Raw genomic sequence first — 21,951 nt, 5'->3', positions numbered from 1 at the left:
TTCGAATGAGCAATTTGAATAAAAAGTGATGGGCCGGACAAGTACGTTTAAGACGTATTTGAACATAATTTGTACCGATCCAATCGAAGTTGAATATTGTGAATAATACCAGGGGATCCTGAAAGTCGGAGGGGAATCGATTCTGTAAAGTGTGTACCTTGTTGAAGTATAACGAATGACTTTCATGTGAATTTTTAATGATTTTATTTCCATTAATTTTTCAGTAATTTTGATAAAACGTTGTGAGCCCGACAAGGATTCTCAACGCTCATTTGTCGCCGGAGATTATATTACGAATAACTGATAAATACTTGACCTCGAATTGATATAATACATTTTAGTATTGCACGTACTTCCGTTATGACTTATTTTTCATTAACTTTTTTCGTGAAAATAATTATCATGAATTTCATTAAAGTTTCCAATTTGTCCGATAAATATTCCAAATTATCAATAAAAACTTGGCCTCCAATTGATATCATACATTTTTATACTGCATGTAACGTGGATAGTACATTTTTCAATTTGTTCAATTGTTATGATTTTTTTTTTTTAATTTTTTATTTTTCTTTACAGAATTTTTTTCGATTGTTTTATATTTTTGTTGAATTTTTTTGAACTTTTCAATTTTTCGTTTATTATTTCTATAGAATTTTTTTCCTGGTTCTGAATCTTTTTTCTATGTCATTCAGAAACAAGAGACCATCAATGTACTTGTCCCAACCGTTTTTTCCCTAGGGGAAGTTTATGGTTTGATATCACGCCTTTTTTCTCAAAAGTTCCTCATTTATGTTATGACGGTTATAGGATTTTAGTATAAATTTCTATGAATTATTTGCTTAGTACATTTTTATAGATTCCATTCTCATACGAACATTTTTTATGGGATAATCTTTTTCATGAAATTATTAGCAAATAAGGGACCATCAATGTACTTTTCCCAATCTTATTTTCCCTATGTATGATGTTCGGCTTATAAAGTTGGTTTCCACCATAAAAGACCAATTTTTCGTAAAAATTGTAGTGAAAATATTCCGTCACAAGTCTGCCCTTGAACTTTGGCGATTTTTTTTCTTATACTCTAATATGTTATGCCTATTAAGAACTCAACAGCATGGAGGAATCCGGGATGAGGCCCGAGAAATGAATTTCGGTTTATAATGTTGGTTTCCACGTAAAATACCAATTTTTCTTCAAAATTGTACTGAAAATATTTCGGCACTGGTTTGGTCTTGGACTTTGGTGATTTTTCTCCTTGTCTTCTAATATGTTTTGTCTATTGGGAATCCAAGAGCATGAAGAAATGCGTGTTGTGGGCCTCAATATGGTTTTCGGCGTATAACGTTGGTTTCCACGAAATAAGATCTATTTTTCGTTAAAATTCTACTGGAAATATTTCGTCACAGGTCTGTCTTTGGACTTTGGCGATTTTTTTCCTTGTACTCTAATATGTTTCGTCTATTTGGAATCCAAGAGCATGGAGAAAAGTGTGTTGCGGGCCGAGATATGATTTTCGGCCTATAACGTTGGTTTCCACGAAAAACAACAAATTTCTCGTTAACATTGTACAGAAAATATTCCGTCACAGGTCTGTCCATGGAGTTGGGCTATTTTTTTTCTTCTACTCTAATTTGCTATGCTTATTGGGAACCCAAGAGAATGGTAGAAAGCGGGTTGGGGGCCGAGATATGATTTTCGGCTTATAACGTTGGTTTCCACGAAAAAGGACCTATTTTTCGTCAAAATTGTACTGGAAATATTTCGGCACTGGTTTGTTCTTCCACGTTGGTGATTTTCCCCCTTATCTTCTAATATGTTTTGTGTAATAGGAACCCAAGAGAGTGAAGAAATGCGTCTCGTGGGCTGTAATATGATTTTCGGCTTATAACGTTGGTTTCCGCGACAAAAGATCTATTTTTCGTCAAAATTTTACTGGAAATATTTCGTCTCCTGTCTGTCCTTGGCCTTTGGCGATTTTTTCCAAGTCTTAATACCAAGAAAGATCTGATGTAAAGATTTCCTTAATAGAACAGATTTTATTTATCCCTTTTCTTCAAAATTCAAATGAAAGATAGATCAAATTCAAGACACGAAAAATCCAACAGATTTGCCCACTTTAAATGTCGCTTTTGTATTCTGAATCTAGAGATTTCATTTCATCCAAAACGTGCCCTCAATGAAATATATTTCCAAAGTTTGCAAGTGGCCGCTGAGGTCCAATTATCCACAGTTTGATAGTTGCTGAAAAAAAGTACCCGAAAACTTCTAACATTTATTATGCCATAACTCAAAGCAGCAAAAAAAATTAAGCGAACTTAATTCAACAAAGCAACAGAATTCAAAGACGTTTAAGGTACCTGCATTGGTTTTGGAGCAAAACCATTTCAGGACAATTCAAAAATGAATTTAGAAATTCAAAAACTCACAATGGAGTAAAAAAAGGAAAATTGAAGTATCTAGAAAAGCGGAAGACTTTTGTGATGAATTTTCTAGATTACATGATACGGTTGGAGTAAATGATTTGAATGATTGGCACACACGCTGCAACACAGAAATATCAAAGTTTGGAAGTATACGCTGTATATCAGTCATACAAACTTCAATACTATTTGAAAAGGAACACTTAAAAACTTGCCGAACCAAGTTTCATTACATATTACCATAATCAAAGATAAGGGGTGATCCGTTGCAAATATATTTATCCACAGAAATTTCAGAGTTCGCAGGTATCTGCTGCGGTTCAATGTATCTGCGCAATGAGCTTCGAAGACAGCAATTTCAAATCTATCCATAAATGAGCAACTGAAGACTTTTATAATCAATTTTTTACTTCATATAGATGTTACAGTTAGAGTCAAAATGTAAAATGAATGGCAAGGTATTTAAATTGTATAGTTTGCAGATTTTTGCAGTATTTTAATGATCCGAATCTACAGCATTATAATGAAAAGTTGTCAAAAGTCATGATGTTACATTAAAATGACATAGCGCACATTGCATTCAGCAATTCTGTAAGTTTCTGGGGATGTTGGTAGGCATCATATTTGATCGCATCCAAAACTGAGCTGCAGTAGACTTATTGGAATGAATTTTTTTTATAATAATTCCATATTTGTAGTTTGCAAAGTGGAAATACTCAACATACATGTCATTCTATAAGTTTTGTTATCAAAATTTGTGTTTGCATACCGCATTCCTAATATACGACTTTTCATATCATTAGCAAAAAAAGTATCCAAAGGCTTTCTGAAAAAGTTTCCAAATTTATCACTCGACAGACCTAATGGGAAAAGAATAACTACACAATATACCAAGACCAGATTTTTTTTTGAAAATCTGCTTCACAACATGTGCAATTCAAGATCATGGTTAGAAACCTCTCGAATCATGTTACTACAATCATCATGAAGGAGTAGAAAATCATAGAACACATATTAGGGAACGAATTAATAATATGAATCGATCCGCTGCAAACTGAGCGGGTGAAAACAAGGATCGGAGAGGGCAGAGCCAAACTGAATATCAAGCAAAATATGGGGATGTTTAAAAATAATCACGACATTAACAAGAAATAAATTAGAAAACATTTATTCAATTAAAGTTTCTAATATCATTCTAACAGTTGCGTGTATTTTTGTTCTATTTATTCTTATATATAACCTATGTACACATGATATATAACCACGCCACTGACAATATATTCGCACTGGACAATATTTCTCGTACTCTGGTTTAATTGAAGGATTATTTCAGTCAACACTTATTTCCAATCGAACGAAATAATGAAATCTTGAAAAGTTTCGTTGACATATATGCATCACGCATTTTTTATATTCTTTTTCACACACACATCACAGACTACATTTACGCGGCCGCTTTGATACCGGTTTAATATATCACAAATAACAAAATAAATAATAATATGCACTTCTTTAGATGACGAAAATTATTTTTTTATTGATCCCGCACGCACTTCGTAATGTCGAAACTCTGTTCACACGATCAAAAATTGACACATGGTTTGTACATATATATATGTATATCGGTCGAATTTATGACTGCTGTTACGAGCTGTGCTGCGCCGTGTGCTACGTTCTGAAGTCGACGTCAGATTTCCAATCATCAACAACTAATTTCAACAACCAATCACAACGTCTAAAAATGGATGTCGTCAGATCCAACGAATCAGAAACTCGAGAGCATCAAAGTGCCTTTGATGGTGTTTATAAATACAGACGCATAAATTCTTGAATGTGTTGGTAACTTTTGCATAATCTTGAGCCCGTGCAAAGTTTTTTCTCAGCAAATACGCCACCGATCATGCTGATTTAGGGCGGAATCGAAAGAGAATTACTCAACTGGCTTAAACTTCAATTTTCAAGTTGTTAAATGGCTCCTGAGCTTCGTAATTCAATAAAATCACATGCCAATTTTACCCCCACCACGGCGAATCGTTTTATTCAGAGAAAGTATAGTCTCGGCGAGAGTCTCGGGCCAGCAGACGACAGAGCTGTCAATCAAGAGACTCGGTAGAGTCTCGGGACAAGTACATTGACAGCCCTGTCGTCTGCTGGCCCGAGGCTCTCGCCGAGTATACTTTCTCTGAATAAAACGATTCGCCGTGGTGGGGGTAAAATTGGCAAGTGATTTTTTTGAATTACCGAAGTTATGAGTCATCTGAGCCTTTGAAAATTGAACTTTCAGCTAATTAAGAAATTCTCTTTCGATTGCGCCCAAAATCAACACGATCGGTGGCGTAATTGCTGAGAAAAAACTTTGCACGGGCTCAAGTTTATGCAAAAGTTACTGACACATCACGAGTTCGACGTATACGTATACGCGTTTTGACGTAGTCAGTGGTAGTAGAGTTGTTGCCTCTACGCATTCTGATTGGCTCAACGATGTCGGCTCCTCCAGCTGCTAGGCCGACCGCGGGTGAGGCTCAAGTGTTAGAAGGCCTAAAATAGCGAACAGGCATTCTGTATATCTATATATGCGTTATACAGAATGCCTGTTCACCATTTTAGGCCTTCTAACTTTTGAGTCGTACCCCGACCACGCTCAGACTCCATGGATATTATATTATATATATATATATATAAACCACGCGTCAGTTTTCGATCATCGTATAAACAAACGGAGTTTTGACATTATGAAATGCGTGTGGGATAAATAAAAAAAACTTTCGTCATCTAACGAAGTGCATAGTACTAAAACCTGTGGAATGCTAAACTAAACCGGTATAAAAGCAGTCGCGTAAATGTAGTCTGTGATCTGTGTGTGAAAAAGAATAAAATAAAAAAATACGCGGTGCATGTCGACGAAACTTTTTAAGATTTCATTAATTCGTTTGACTGAAAATAAGTTTATCATATATCATTTGTAAATAGGTTATATGATATCAATACATCGATACGCACATCCGAAACCACCCGAGACTTGTTTTCGTACTGAACGTCATTTTGACAGGTGAGGTTATGATCCCCAAAGTGCTGTTGTGTGCGGACTCTAATTAATAAATGAAAATGGTTAGTGAAAATTGGTTAATGTATATTTTGTTAAAACTTGTGGTATACTAAACCGGTATAAAAGCGGCCGCGTAAATGTAGACTGTGATCTGTGTGTGCAAATAAAACATATAAAAAAATGCGCGATTCATATATGTCAACGAAACTTTTCAAGATTTCATTATTTCCTTCGATTGGAAATAAGTGTCAACTGAGATAATCTTTCAATTAAACCAGAGTTCGCGGAATATTGTCCAGTGTAAATATATCATCAGTTGTGTGATTACATATCATGTGTAATAATGTAGGTCATATATACGAGTTCCCTTTGATAGCTGTGTGGTAACGAACCGGCCGGGGTTTGACGTTACGAAGTGTGGGACAAATGTAACAAACGTTCGCATAGTTAGTGAATAATATAAATAAGGCAAATCAGTTTATCAAAAATAGGTCTGGAAGTTGTAAGAAAAAATGTTCGTCAACCTATAACGTCAAATTTTCTTTTTGCGATCTGAAATATTATGGTTGATAATTAATAAAACAAGAACACACGGAACTGTTAGTATATATAATGTAAGAAACTCCAATCGAATAAATGTTTTTTAATTTCTTTCTTGTGTCATCGGTATTTTTGAATATTCCCACATTTTGCTTCCTATTGAGTCTTTCCGATCCTTGTTTTGACTCCATCGGTTTGCAGCGGATCGATACATAGTATTAATTGGTTGCCTAATATGTGTCCTATAATTTTCTACTATTTCTTCATGCTGATTGTGGTAACATGATTCAAGTGGTTTCCGACTATGATCATCAATCGCACATTTTGTATATCAGATTCTTAAAACAGTTTCTGGTGTTGATATAAGTGTTGTTATACTTTTTCCACCTGTTCTGTCGAGTAATAAATTTTGAAACTTCTTCCAAAAAGTCTTTGGATGCTTATTTTGCTGATGATATGAAAAGTCGTATCTTGGGAATGCTGTATGCGAACACAAATTTTGATAACAAAACTTATGGAATGACATGTATGTTGAGTATTTCCACTTTGCAAACTACAAATATGGAATTATTATAAAAAAAATTCATTCGAATAAGTCTACTGTTGCTCAGTTTTGGATGCGATCAAATATAATGCCTACCAACATCCCCAGAAACTTACAGAATTGCTGAATGCAATGTGCGCTATGTCATTTTAATGTAACATCATGACTTTTGACAACTTTTCATTATAATGCTGTAAATTCGGATCATTGAAATACTGCAAAAATCTGCAAACTATACAATTTAAATACTGTGCCATTCATTTTACATTTTGACTCTAACTGTAACATATATATGAAGTAAAAAATTGATTATAAAAGTCTTCAGTTGCTCATTTATGGATAGATTAGAAATTGCTGTCTTCGAAGCTCATTGTGCTTTGCGCATTGCGAATACATTGACTCTGAAATTTCTGTGGATAAATATATATGCGACGGATCACCCCTTATCTTTGATTATGGTAATATGTAATGGAACTTGGTTCGGCAAGGTTTTAAGTGTTCCTTTTCAAATAGTATTGAAGTTTGTATGACTGATATACAGCGAATATTTCCAAACTTTGATATTTCTGTGTTGCAGCATGTGTGCCAATCATTCAAATCATTTCCTCCAACCGTATCATGTAATCTAGAAAATTTATCACAAAAGTCTTCCGCTTTTCTAAATACTTCAATTTTCCTTTTTCTACTCCATTGGGAGTTTTCGAATTTCTAAATTCATTTCTGAATTGTCCTGAAATGGTTTTCCTCCAAAACCAATGCAGGTACCTTAAACGTCTTTGAATTCTGTTGCTCTGTTGAATTAAGTTCGCTTAGTTTTTTTTGCTGCTTTGAGTTCTGGCATAATAAATGTTAGAAGTTTTCGGGTACTTTTTTTCAGCAACTATCAAACTGTGGATAATTGGATCTCAGCGGCCACTTGCAAACTTTGGAAATATATTTCATTGGGGGCACGTTTTGGATGAAATGCAATCTCTAGATTCAGAATGCAAAAGCGACATTCAAAGTGGGCAAATCTGTTGGATTTTTCGTGTCTTGAATTTGATCTATCTTTCATTTGAATTTTGAAGAAAAGGGATAAATGAAATCTGTTCTATTAAGGAAATCTTTACGTCAGTTGTTTCTTGGTATGAAGACTTGGAAAAAATCGCCAAAGGCCAAGGACAGACCGGTGACGAAATATTTCCAGTACAATTTTGACGAAAAATAGATCTTATTTCGTGGAAACCAACGTTATAAGCCGAAAATCATATTACGGCCCACAACACGCATTTCTTCATGCTCTTGGGTTCCCAATAGACAAAACATATTAGAAGACAAGGAGAAAAATCACCAAAGTCCAAGACCAAACCAGTGCCGAAATATTTTCAGTACAATTTTGAAGAAAAATTGGTATTTTACGTGGAAACTAACATTATAAACCGAAATTCATTTCCCGGGCCTATCATCCCGGATTCCTCCATGCTGTTGAGTTCCTAATAGGCATAACATATTAGAGTATAAGGAAAAAAATCGCCAAAGTTCAAGGGCAGTCTTGTGACGAAATATTTTCACTACAATTTTTACGAAAAATTGGTCTTCTATGGTGGAAACCAACTTTATAAGCCGAACATCATACCGAGGGAAAATAAGATTGGGAAAAGTACATTTATGGTCCCTTATTTGCTGATAATTTCATGAAAAAGATTATCCCATAAAAATTGTTCGTATGAGAATGGAATCTATAAAAATATACTAAGCAAATAATTCATAGAAATTTATACTAAAATCCTATAACCGTCATAACATAAATGAGGAACTTTTGAGAAAAAAGGCGTGATATCAAACCATAAACTTCCCCTAGGGAAAAAAAGGTTGGGACAAGTACATTGATGGTCTCTTGTTTCTGGATGACATAGAAAAAAAACTCAGAACCAGGAAAAAAATTCTATAGAAATAATAAACGAAAAATTGAAAAGTTCAAAAAAATTCAACAAAAATAAAAAATAATCGAAAAAAATTCTGTAAAGAAAAATAAAAAATTTTCAAAAAAATTCATAAATATTGGACAAATTGAAAAATGTACTATCCAAGTTACATGCAGTATAAAAATGTATGATATCAATTGGAGGCCAAGTTTTTATTGATAATTTGGAATATTTATCGAACAAATCGGAATCTTTAATTGAAATTCATGATAATTATTTTCAAGAAAAAAGTTAATGAAAAAAAGTCATAACGGAAGTTACGTGCAGTTCTAAAATGTATTATATCAATTCGAGGTCAAGTATTTATCAGTTATTCGAAATATAATCTCCGGCGACCAATGAGCGTTGAGAATCCTTGTCGGGCTCACAACGTTTTATCAAAATTACTAAAAAAATAATGAAAATAAAATCATTAAAAATTCACATGAAAGTCATTCGTTACTTCAACAAGGTACAGACTTTAAAGAATCGATTCCCCTCCGACTTTCACGATCTCCTGGTATTATTCACAACATTCAACTTCGATTGGATCGGTACAAATTATGTTCAAATACGTCTTAAACGTACTTGTCCGGCCCATCACTTTTTATTCAAATTGCTCATTCGAAAACAAATCAAAAACGAAGTTAATGCATGTGTTAATATTAACGAACAGTAATTCCCGAGAAAATAATTTTCCTTCGAATCACTCTTGTCAAAATGAAACGAAAATGAAAGATGAAGTTGATTAATCTATTTATATTATATGGAGTCATAATTCACAACAAAATCATTTTTCTCCAAATTCCAGGAATCTACGTGTCGTACTCGACTAGTGATATTTATCAAAATGTGTACGTGACTATAGAAAAAAAAACATTTCATGGCTGAGTAGGTTCGAAAATTTCTAGTAATGTGCCTGATTATTTCTCATTTTCATTGGTTCTTACCGAATGGTATGTGTTCACTGAAGAAAATGAGAAGTGGATATTGCTATACGAACTTGCGAACAATCAAGTTCAAATTACTTGGAGATATTATTTTTATTTCTATCCATTTTATTATATTTGTCATTATAGAACAGTCCTGATTTGTTTTCGAATGAGCAATTTGAATAAAAAGTGATGGGCCGGACAAGTACGTTTAAGACGTATTTGAACATAATTTGTACCGATCCAATCGAAGTTGAATGTTGTGAATAATACCAGGAGATCGTGAAAGTCGGAGGGGAATCGATTCTTTAAAGTGTGTACCTTGTTGAAGTAACGAATGACTTTCATGTGAATTTTTAATGATTTTATTTTCATTATTTTTTTAGTAATTTTGATAAAACGTTGTGAGCCCGACAAGGATTCTCAACGCTCATTGGTCGCCGGAGATTATATTTCGAATAACTGATAAATACTTGACCTCGAATTGATATAATACATTTTAGAACTGCACGTAACTTCCGTTATGACTTTTTTTCATTAACTTTTTTCTTGAAAATAATTATCATGAATTTCAATTAAAGATTCCGATTTGTTCGATAAATATTCCAAATTATCAATAAAAACTTGGCCTCCAATTGATATCATACATTTTTATACTGCATGTAACTTGGATAGTACATTTTTCAATTTGTCCAATATTTATGAATTTTTTTGAAAATTTTTTATTTTTCTTTACAGAATTTTTTTCGATTATTTTTTATTTTTGTTGAATTTTTTTGAACTTTTCAATTTTTCGTTTATTATTTCTATAGAATTTTTTTCCTGGTTCTGAGTTTTTTTTCTATGTCATCCAGAAACAAGAGACCATCAATGTACTTGTCCCAACCTTTTTTTCCCTAGGGGTGTACTTGTCCCGAGACTCTACCGAGTCTCTTGATCTACAAATAATAAAAATTATACATGAATTATAGGATTTGGAAATGGATTATAAATAATAATCAATAATAAAAAATAATGATGAATGATACAAAAAGTCAGCGATGGCTTGTTTATGAATGGCATAAGAAGTTATGTTTTCAAAATGCATTGCTCATATTAAAAAGTAAGCAATTCTGTTGGTCTCGACGCACTTCATACTTTTTCTTTTGTCCGGTTGAACCTTGGTGGCTACATGCAGAGTTTGAAAATTTTATGCATCGACGTGGGTGCGTCAACTTTCTATCTCTGGGAATGATAATACGAATGGAAAAGATTGCTTCAAAAAGTCCTTGGAAGCACGTTTTTTAATGAAATAAAAATAACTAGCATTAGAATTCAATAAACATATGTGAAAATTGCGAATTCTGGTGGACTTGGTGAACATTATATATATATTTTTCTTTCTCCTTCTGTCAAATTTTAAGGAAAATCAATCCAAAAATTCGTTTCATTGAAAAATCTTCATGTTTTCTTTATTCACAATGATTTCATCAAAACAGATGAAAACAAAATTTATAAATGAAGAGGCAAAATTCCACAATGATACAAAATATTGAAAAACCTTACGGAATATGATTTTAATCCCACAAAATTATAGACATGTTCGAAATGGTTGAAAAATTGAGGATATCACTTCAAACATTCGAAGAATATCAAACTGTTATAAATTGTACAAAACTTAAAGAAAATCATTGGAGAAAGGAGAATTATTTTTAAATATCACATTAGAAACATTGGAGAACTTGAGAAAATCTTATTTAAGAATATTTTTTGTGGTTTAGAACTACCACAGAAAAAAGATTTGATATCAAGCCGTAAAAATCCTCTCTCGGAGAAAAAAAATTTGGACAATTACATTGATGATCGCCCGTTTTCGCATTATACCACAAAAAATGTAAACAAAACTTCTTAAATCACACAACAAAAATGATTCCGAACCGTAAGAAAATATCAAATATATTACAATCCTACAGCATTAGTGTATAATGTTCTTCACTAGTATACTGATTGTGCGGTATCAGTCTTTTTTCGACGAATCAGATGTTACAAGCCAAAATCATATCTCGGCCTCCAACCCGCTTTCCACCGTGCTCTTGGGTTCCTAATTTCCAAAACATATTAGAGTACAAGGAAAAAAAGCGCTCATCTCTAAATCTGTTTTTATCATCCGGTCATACGCGCACTCCCAAATCTCGGTTAACGTGTAGCCGCTTGAGCGGATTCTCTGCGATATAGCGTTTGTTCTCTCGAGATGCTCGTTCAATGTATCACCGTCGCTTTGTACACGGTCTCTGTTTACAGTGAAACAGTTCAAACACCCGTGCCAATAGCAACCGTGTAACTGTAACACGTGGGCTGAATCAGGTGTTTCGTAGTAACCGTCTACTAATAAATTTTGAGGCAATTTAAACTCGCGCGAGCGTCCTGCGTGAATGATACGACGATTTAAAGAATGCTCCATCCACACGAGCCAAGAGATCGCTTTTTTTGACTGATTGTGAGCCCATCTGTAACCACCCGTAGGTATAATACAGATCGTGTTAGGTTTTAAAAAAAATTTTCGAAAGATTTGAAAGCAGGCGGACGCGATTGTTGTGTTTTCGCTAAACGGGCAAACGCGTCCGCTGTCCTTGAACATTTTCCGGAAAACCACACAGGCCTGTCTCAATATCGTAACGTCGTTTTTACAATAGGTTATGAGCTCGTTTGAAAAGTTAAATACATAAGAGGCATTCTTTAACTCGTTATACCATGCAAAAAAACACTCGCGTTCCTCCGGGCGCATAGTGTCGGGAGAGTAATCGGCTGCGGGCGGCATCGGCCCAATATAATTTTGATTCTCGGGTCTATTGAACAGATGCGGAAAAGATCCTTTGGCGAGAGCAGTTTTTAGACCGAAAGATTTAGGCAGTGCACTCAGAGGCATGTGAAAGTAGTTCAAACTGTCGAGAAACACGAGTTTGCCAACGCGCATTGTGATGATTTTAGTGCCGTTCATTATTAAAGACGGGAGCTGCGTTTTTTTCTCCTCGATGAAGTAGCGCAGGATAAACTGGGCGTCGAAACCACCGGCGTTATGGGCTATTAAAAATATGTGAGAGAAGCCCGGCATACTCTGTATGGCTAACTCCACAAGTTGACACACAGGGTTCGTCCTAAATATAAACTCGTGATCCCCGCAATGCTCGCACGGCTCGTCTATAGAAGCATTATCGCAGCACTTGGTGCAGACACGTTGAGCTACGCAAAGATTCGGTTCGTGAACGCGCGCTGTAGGATCACCTTTTACAGGGGTACACTGCTGCGTTTCAAAATCATAGAATATGAATATGTTCTCTTTTGGCCTCTCATCGACGCGAATAGGCCTCGTATAGCACAGGCGATTATAGGGGTGCCGCGATTTACACGTTTTACAGAAACCCTCCCCGCACACATGCGTCTTTTTCTCTAAAGGTCTTATCGCGCGAAAGCAGTTACGGCACCGCTGAAGAGACTCGCAAACAGTGTTTACCCTGTGTTTACGACGGATGGTAATAGCCCTGTGATTTTCTGAACATTGTTCCCCAGAAAAATCGCGGTTACATGTCTCGCATCTGATCGCGGCAGCTGCTCCCAGAGCGCAGGGCGGTGCTTGAAGGCAGCGAGGGCATTTCTTTTTTAAACATCTATGATCCCGACGAGAACGGGCGTTACAGATTGCGCAGAAGTTTAAGCTGCCTACAGCACCACGCAGATTCAAGATAGGCTGGAAATGATGCGACCGCTCATAATACAGAATGTATAACGTGTGCCGGACCGAGCCTACTGTATCCATAACCGTCTGTGTACCGTCAAACACCGGTCTTTCGCGTCGCCCCAAAGTCAAAAACTCGAAAACCACGATAGCTAACCCCTCGCGAGCCAAATAATTCTGGTATATAGCAATTTCGCGCATACCACAGCCAGCGGGCTGTATAACAACATTTGCGCTTTTCGTGAGCTCAAGCGCCGCCTCTTTTTGAAGCGACCCGTTAATCTGTCGTATACGCTGCCATCTAGAATGCAGAGCCCCCGAGCGTATCTCACCCCTTTCCGCGTACGCGCGTGCTGTTACTAACGAGCGCGGTAGACACAGATTGTCGGTATTTCGAATCGTTAAAGTTGATTTTTTAGCAACGCCCTCGTGTGTCAAACCTTTTCGCCCCCTACCCTCCAAACCTTTAACGATACATACTTTTATATGGAAAGAATCATCAATATCCAGAGACGCTGCACTTTGAGCTATGTTTGTTATTAATTGCCAGATATCTACAAATGTATAGGCGCGGACAGGACGGAATGAAAGCCAGACGGGGCCGTGCGCTAAGCAGCTCGCGGAGAACGAGATCCCCGCGTAGTCACCACCCTCACAGTGACTCGTGAGATGCGTCAGAAGATCGCGGAATGCTCCTTCAAGCCATGTTGTCACGTTTGCGCCAGCGTGAGGTTGGCGGATACGCAATGTTATCTCCCGACCACGTAGTTGAAAACGTTTGAAATAACGGGCTGTATCGTCCGTGATGATGATCCGCCCTCCCGGGGGTTGCACATCCCCGAAAGCCTCGTTCCCCTGTGTATTGCGTATTCTTCCCCCGCCCGCTTGTATATCTGTAATCAAACAAAGGCGTGAGTTATAGAGTAGAGATCGCCGATAAAAAGGCATATTGTAACTTTAGTGTACCTCGTACTAATCGCGGTACGCCTATAACGAGGTAGCTGACGAATCAGCTGACGAGTACCCTGTGGTAAATATAATAAAGCCTTTTTAAACATATCCTGTATATACCGCAAGGGCTAGAGATAAAGAGAGAGAAAGCGCGCGAGTGAGGGAGAAAGAGAGAGAAGACGTTATTATTTCTTTACCTGAATCACACTCCATCAGCTCTTGAAACCATAGGCCGAAGCGTCTAGCTTCTAATCGCTCCTCGTTTAGACGCTCCCCCTCCTCCTCCTCCTCCTCCTCCTCCTCCTCCTCCTCCTCCTCCTCCTCCTCCTCCTCCTCCTCCTCCTCCTCCTCCTCCTGTCGAGCATCCATCGGATACACCCCCAGCTGATTCTCGGGCTGTACGAGGTCATCTTCCTGCTGACGATGGTGGTGATACGATGGACCCGCTATCGCTCCGTCGTCATCGTTTGCTCTGGCTTGCCGGTACACAGCTGTTTGGGTTATTTCATAATTTCTGTTTATTAACGCGGTTTATTTTTATTTTATTATCATTGTACGACTATGCTTACCCAGTATATCAGACCGATCGCTAAACATCAAGGAGGGGTTGAGAATAGTCGACGCCTCGTCGTCATCAGACTCGGGTTGCAGCGGTATCGGTTCGGCTGATGCTGCCGAGGTGCTCGCCCTAGGCTCTTCCTCAGCCCTCTCCTCATACTGCGGTTCTGAAAAAAAAATACCGCCCCAGTAGTTTTTATGTCTAAAAACGAAAATCGAGGATAATAACGCCAAAACAGAGCTGAATACGCACGGTAGAGGGCGGTTTGATGCTTTGCTTCCTCCACAGCTCTCGTCGCCTCAGCGAGAGCCTCTTCTTCTTCTTCGTCGCTCACCGAGTCGTAAAACTGCCGATGGCCTATGGTGAAATCCTGCGGTATCGGCTCGGCCGGGGCTGCCGAGGTGCTCGCTCTAGGCTCTTCCCCTACCCCCTCCTCATGCAGCGGTTCTGAAAAAATACCACCCCCCAGTAGTTTTTATATCTAAAAACGAAAATCGGGGATAATAACGCCAAAACAGAGTTGAATACGCACGGTAGAGGACGGTTTGACGCTCTAGATCCGTTTCCTCCGCAGCTCTCGTCGCCTCAGCGAGAGCCTCTTCTTCGTCACTCCCCGCATCGTAAAACTGCCGATAGCCTATGGTAAAAATAACTGCTGTATTGCTAACCGCCAACAACAGTGATTTATCGAGCTAATGGTACTTACATGTGATTTCATCGACAAGGCCTCTTACGCGGGGAGCTTCTAAAACACCGCGGCGCTGTAACTCCTCATACACAACACCCAGCACTCGTTGACCACTTAATATGCCTCTGTTATAGGCCACCACTAGAGCGCGTAAAGGGGCCCACCAGATCATGTATTTAAGGTAAGAGTCGCGCGACTCTATGGTCAAATGACTATTTATTAATCGTCGAAATAAAATAGGTTATAAGAAAGGTTTTCTGTATTGAATAAATCTTGGGGCAATTTTAACTGTATTCGTATAAATTTATACAAGATCATGTTTAATAATTTATGATTAGAAATATCTTATGATTGCTTATTTGACCCGGTTTTTCAATATATACATATATATATCGGTTCTCTTCTCACCTGACAGTCGAAAGATATCATAGCCTCCAAACTCGCCGGCTATCACGAAAAGTATATATATATGTATACATTCTTAACGTTGCCAAGTATATCGAGCCACTTCATGGCAGTCGATCTCCTGCCATTTTCTGAGTTTTCATCGAGATTATTTTAAAAATTCTCTTCGAATCAGTCGATGGCCCTATATTTTTATGGTCACATTAGAATCTTTATAATATAATCTATGAGGAGCAATTTTAACATAAACTATATCTAATCGATAAGGAAATGAATTCTGCAATCATAGTGTTGGCGGGATGGGTTTCTCATACGATGCCGTGTTATATTTCTATTTTTGATCGTAAATTTCTTTATATAATCTTCGGTAACCTATTAAATCCTTTAGCCATATGAAAGTTTATCACGTAAAAATGATATAATTTAAAAATCACGAGTTCGTCTAATATAGATTGTCGCGCGACTCCTACCTTAAGTCTGTTCACGAGTCGATCACCCGATAAACGCAGCAGCTCGTAACACCATAGATCATTACACCGACGTCTCAGCTGAGCGCTATGCGGTTTTGTTAGACGTAAAAGACCCAAAATACAAGAACGCACTGATTCATCCGACATTGTAAGGGGTAATCGTTAAATACCGCTCTATATGACGGTTGAATCGCTACTGACATATCTCGAGCGAGAAGATAGGTGTGAATCATAATTAAAATGCTAGCGATATTTTTTTCAAGACAGCAAAGGAGCAGTCGCTGAAGTTTTACAGTACTCTGCATGGTCCCCGGTGTTTGCGTGAAAAAGCACGCGCACGAGTGAGACAGTTTTGTTTATGTCTGTGCAAGCATATTTCCGAGCATATTGCTCCATCTCCTGTATAGCATCTTCTCCCGAAGACCGAGCTGTGTCTTTAGCCCTCGGAGATACGCCCTTCATAAGTGAATCGGTTGAATCCGCAAAAATAGCATATAATAAAGAATATATATCGGTGGGGTTTGTTTAGAGGTATCAAGAGGCTGCAGCAGTATGCGTCGTTTTGACAGCTCTGTATAAAGCATCGCGTCTCACGGGAGAGCGAGAGAGAGGATTGCTCGCTAAAGGATCGGTGTGATGAGAGCGAGCGAGACGGTATATGGTATCACTGCTACAACTCTGAAGCACTGTACCTCTACATCTAGCGAAAGAGCGCGTGAGAGAATGCACGGTGTCACGAGCTTGAGTGAGAGGGCATATGCTGTAGCTGCTGCTGCTCTCGCGCTCGTGCGCTTCACAAGAGAGAGAGTGAGCGAGAAAATGTATCACGTCTCCAGGTGTGGGCGAGAGGCTGTGCTCTATCCTCGTTACAGCTCTGGAGCTCTCGGCCGATGCACGTGCAATTCTGATGACGCTGCACGACGGCGTCGCGAGAGCGCAGGGCCTCGCATCTCATGAGAGAGCGAGCGAGAGGCTTTATCACGACACGGGTGCGAGCGAGATAGCATGCGCTATCATTGCCACGACTCTCAAATGCTCGAGTATTGTGCCTCACGAGAGAGAAAGAGGATGTATCATGACGTTGGTATATGCCATCGTTGCTGGCTGTTGCTTAAAGAACCAGCACGATGCTATGACTTAAGGTCAATACTACGATGACGTACTCCCCCGCCTGCTTAGAGGCTGTGCCCGGTGAGCGCGAGGTACCGCATCTCAAGAGAGAGCGAGCGAGAGCGTATACGTTGACGCGTATGCTAGCACGAGAGCGAGTAAGAGGGTGTACGCCGTCTTATCCTTTGCCCCGTATACGAGGATGACTGCATCGGGCCGAGGTGTCGGCTGTTTTTACGGCCCCTCCTGTCCTTCTTTTACCCCTGCAATGATGTGCTCATCATAAGCACGTATTTGCATAAACGTCTTAGCCTTCTTCGCCCATCAGTCTTCAATCGAATCGCGCGCGAGTATCTCGTCCCGGTCACTCTCATATTCTGTCCGTCTACAAGTTTTTTCTTTTTTTTTTGTTTTCCCTCAAAATGTATCCTCGTTACCGGGATTACGGGTTTCTCGGCGCGGCGTTCACGTGTCGGGTGATACGGCTGCTGAGTGTTGCGTCGCACTACGTGCGTACCGACGCACTAGAGCAGCTTTATTTGCACGTGGTGTCGTTGCTGCACAACGATTTTATAGACAGGAGATTAGGCCGACCCGTCCAAAGAGAGGAGGCGACGCCGGGCGCGAGTTGTGTGGTGGTGCCGCGGGACTCGTATATCGCGTACCGTGGGGAGGTTGTTTACCGTGATAGCTATGATTATGTTGAGGTGTATCTGGTAGATCGCGGCGAGAGTGCCTTTTACGATCTAGGCTACCTTTACCACCCCTCACCAGCATTAGAGGTGATACCAGCGCTCATGATAGAGTGCTCCCTCCACGGTCTCGCCTACCTGGATGAGTATTATTAATAATATTACTCGATCCACGAGGTGGAGGCGTTGTGCGAGGGGCCTCTTACGGCTATCGTCATGAGCCCTCCTACACGGCACCCCCTGAGCGTCCTTCTGTTCGCTGAGGACGGCCGGGATCTCGGGGGTGTACTCGTGAACGAGCTGCTGGTACCCGACGGCTATCACGGGTGCGACGAGGGGGGCGACGACGACGGCTTCGTCGACGTTGTCGACACCCCGGCCGGTGCCGAAGAATAGATTTTGTGCGCGCGCGCGCGCGCGCGCGCGCGCGCGCGTGTGTGTGTGTGTGTGTGTGTGTGTGTGTGTGTGTGTGTGTGTGTGTGTGTGTGTGAAACAATGGTGCGCGAGACGGCGTCGTGGAGCCTGGATCGGGGAGAGGGAGAGACGCGTCACCCCGGTGAGTTTTTTCAATATATATTTTTTATTTTATTTTTATTTTTTATTTTTTCTTTTTAATTTTTTTTTTAATTTTTTTTTATCCATTTTAAAAATAAAATTAATATGTATAGAGAAAGAGAGATTTTTTATTTTATATTTTTTTTACAAATATAAAATAAAAAAATATACACCGGAAAAAACGATGGTGCACTATGACGACACGCTCAAACCCCCTCCCACACCCGCAAACCTCTCGCCCACAACGCCGGCCGCTTGGCCTAGTGGGGGAAAGGAGTGGGGATAGGAGTGGGGGTCGCCATAGTGCACCACCTACTACTCTTATTCGTACGGTTTGCGGATGACTAGACACAACCTTTCAAAAAACACGTAAGCAATATCGGTTCAAACGTGAAACGTCAAAAGTAAAAAAAATAATTACGTCAAACATTTCCGAATGTAGAAAAAAGTTTTTGCTCCCGCCGAGACAAATGAAGCGCGTGCAGTTTTGACAGCGCAGAAATGTTATCTTTCGACTGAGGTGTGCAGAAAAAAATTTTTGCGCCCGCTGTCACAGCGAGCGTGTCTTTTTTACCAATGCAAGAATGTTGAACTTTCGGCCCTGAAATCGGGCCGAAAGTGCGTACTTTCGACCGAGGTATGAAGAAAAATTGATTATATCCACTGCTATTTCCAATTATCAGCAAAAAAAGCATCCAAAAACTTTTTGGAACAAGTTTCAAAATTAATTACTCGACAGACCAGGTGGAATAAGAATAACTACACTCATATCAAGACCAGAAACTGTTTTGAGAATCTGATGTACAAAATGTGCGATTGATGATCATAGTTGGAAACCTCTTGAATCACGTTAACACAATCAGCATGAAGAAATAGTAGAAAATCATGGGACACATATTAGGGAACGAATTAATAATATGTATCAATTCGCTGCAAACCGATGGAGTGAAAACAAGGATCGGACAGAGCAGAGCCAAACTCAATAGGAAGCAAAATATAGGAATATTAAAAAATAATGATGACACAAGAAATCAATTAGAGAACATTTATTGAATTGGAGTTTCTCACATTATACTAACAGTAGTAGACCTATGCTGACTCCGCCGCGTGTAGGAATCTACCTTACCGACCGTCGGTAAAGCAGATTCCCCGCTCTAACCCAAACAAACCCAAAAGTCGGTAATAGAGATGGCCGCCGAAACACAAACGGCCGGTAATGAAGATGGCCTCCCAAACCCAAACGGTCGGTAATGAAGATGGCCACTCTCCCCCAAACACACCCAAACAAACCCAAACATGTGATCGAACTGAGCTCAAATCCAAACAAACTCAAACGGTAAAAAGGATGACCTCTCTAGCCCAAACAAACCCAAACGGCCGGTAATAGAGATGGCCTCCCAAACCCAAACAAACCCAAACAAACCCAACCATGTGATCGAACTGAGCTCAAACCCAAACAACCCCAAACATCGAACTGAGCTCAAACATTCAAAGTCCGCGCGCCGTATAGTTCGCGTCAATGCCGATAGATGGACCCAAACGGTCGGTAATAAAAACGGCCGTTATAACCCAAACAAACCCAAACATGTAATCGAATTGAGCTCAAACCCAAACAACCCCAAACAAATCCAGACAGTCGTTAAGGCAGTTTCCCAAACCCAAACATTCATTAAGGCAGTTTTCCCAAACAGTCATTAAGGTTCCCAAACAGTCATTAAGGCAGTTTTCCCAAACACACTCGAGAGACCGCTTCGAAGTGTGCCTGGGGATAGCCGCTGGAAGCTATCAGGATGGCCAACAGTCGGGAGTTCCTACTTGCCGTGAGACCTCTTCGACGGGCGTCAGGATAGCCGCTGGCAACTATCAGGATGGCCAACTGCCGGGATTTGCAGCCGCTATGGCGATTCAAACCGAGTGCTCAAACCTAAACAGTCAGTAATGCAGATTTTCAAAGAGCTGCAGATTCTCGAACGTGCGCCTGTCGGCGGTTCTGCATTACCGGCAACCCGATGGAATTCGGTAAACTATTGAAATACTTCGAGTCGACTATCGGAATAGTTAACTAGCGAAAAAGTTAGGATAGTTAACAAATCGGAATAGTCAACGCGGTTGACTGGTTCATTGTTTACAACCCAAACGTGGGTAAAAAAGGACGTCTACTCAAACCCAAACATCGAACTGAGCTCAAACCCAAACTGAGCTCAAACATTCAAAGTCCCGCGCGCCGATAGATGGCGATCTGGCTAGTGGAGATCTCGTGTGCGGAGTCACGGCTGACCGAGCATATAAGGCAGCGAGTAGCGCTTGGATTTCGTGGAGCGACTATGGTAAGTATATCCCATAATAATGCTCTCATGTACCTTTTTGTTCTTTTCCAGGTGTATAATAACGTGTGCCTGTGTGGTGGCCACGAGTGGGCCCCTCGCTTGGCCGAGGTCAGTAATAAAGATGGCCGCTCTACGAATCGGTGGTCCGCTCGCTTGCGGCCGACTGGATACTCTGTTCCACCCGTCGGTAAAACAGATTCCTCGGTGGGAGATTTGAACTGTGTAGTTTTGGCGGGAAATTTGAACTGTGTAGTTTTGGCGGGAGATTCGAACGCTGTATTTTTGGCGGGACGTTGAACTCTGTTATTTTGGTGGAGAGATTCGAACGCTGTATTTTTGGCGGGACTTTTGAACTCTGTTATTTTGGTGGGGGAGATTCGTTCGCTATCTTTTTGGCGGGACATTTAAACTCTGTAGTTTTGGCGGGAAATTCAAACTCTGTATTTTTGGCGGGACGTTGAACTCTGTTATTTTGGTGGGGAGATTCGTACGCTACGTTTTTGGCGGGGCATTTGACCTCTATAGTTTTGGCGAGAGATTTGAACTGTGTAGTTTTGGCGGGAAATTTGAACTGTGTAAGTTTTGGCGGGGGAGATCCGAACGCTGTATTTTTGGCGGGACTTTTGAACTCTGTTATTTTGGTGGGGGAGATTCGTTCGATATGTTTTTGGCGGGAGATTCAAACCCTGTATTTTTGGCGGGAAATTTGAACTGTGTAGTTTTGGCGGGAGATTCGAACGCTGTATTTTTGGCGGGATATTTAAACTCTGTAGTTTTGGCGGGAAATTCCAATTCAAATGTTTCGGCAGGAACCCGAACTATCAGTCACTAAAATTTTTTACTGTCTTGTTTCGGCGGGAGTTTCAAATGTTTTGACGGGGGTCCGAACTATTAGTAACTATAACCCCAGACTGTTGGAGGATGTGCGGATACAAACAAGTCGAGATTAAATATCGGAATACGCAGCTATCACCAACCCGTGCGCGTCTCTAGCCAGCGTCCTGCATTACCGACTGCCTCTAGGGGAAACCCCGAATCCCTACGGGATATCTCGGAG

At 39.8% G+C, this 21,951-nt stretch overlaps 1 protein-coding gene across 1 annotated transcript in view; it reads right to left on the bottom strand.

The window, feature by feature from the left end:
• LOC122417458 (uncharacterized) overlaps window positions 1–15,574 on the bottom strand; it is a 29,644-nt gene extending 14,070 nt beyond the window's left edge. Inside the window, exons 1-6 of the mRNA XM_043430973.1 lie at window positions 15,180–15,574; window positions 14,900–15,094; window positions 14,658–14,813; window positions 14,443–14,579; window positions 14,286–14,373; window positions 11,582–14,030 (exon numbers count right to left, since the gene is read on the bottom strand). Of these exons, the coding sequence (XP_043286908.1) occupies window positions 11,582–14,030; window positions 14,286–14,373; window positions 14,443–14,579; window positions 14,658–14,685 (2,702 nt within the window). The 5' untranslated portion in view covers window positions 14,686–14,813; window positions 14,900–15,094; window positions 15,180–15,574. The remainder of the gene's footprint in view (window positions 1–11,581; window positions 14,031–14,285; window positions 14,374–14,442; window positions 14,580–14,657; window positions 14,814–14,899; window positions 15,095–15,179) is intronic.
• Window positions 15,575–21,951: the final 6,377 nt, after the last annotated feature.

Source organism: Venturia canescens, chromosome 10 (assembly GCF_019457755.1).
Source record: "Venturia canescens isolate UGA chromosome 10, ASM1945775v1, whole genome shotgun sequence".
Classification (NCBI taxonomy): domain Eukaryota; kingdom Metazoa; phylum Arthropoda; class Insecta; order Hymenoptera; family Ichneumonidae; genus Venturia; species Venturia canescens.
This window is presented reverse-complemented; position numbering and strand designations above follow the sequence as displayed.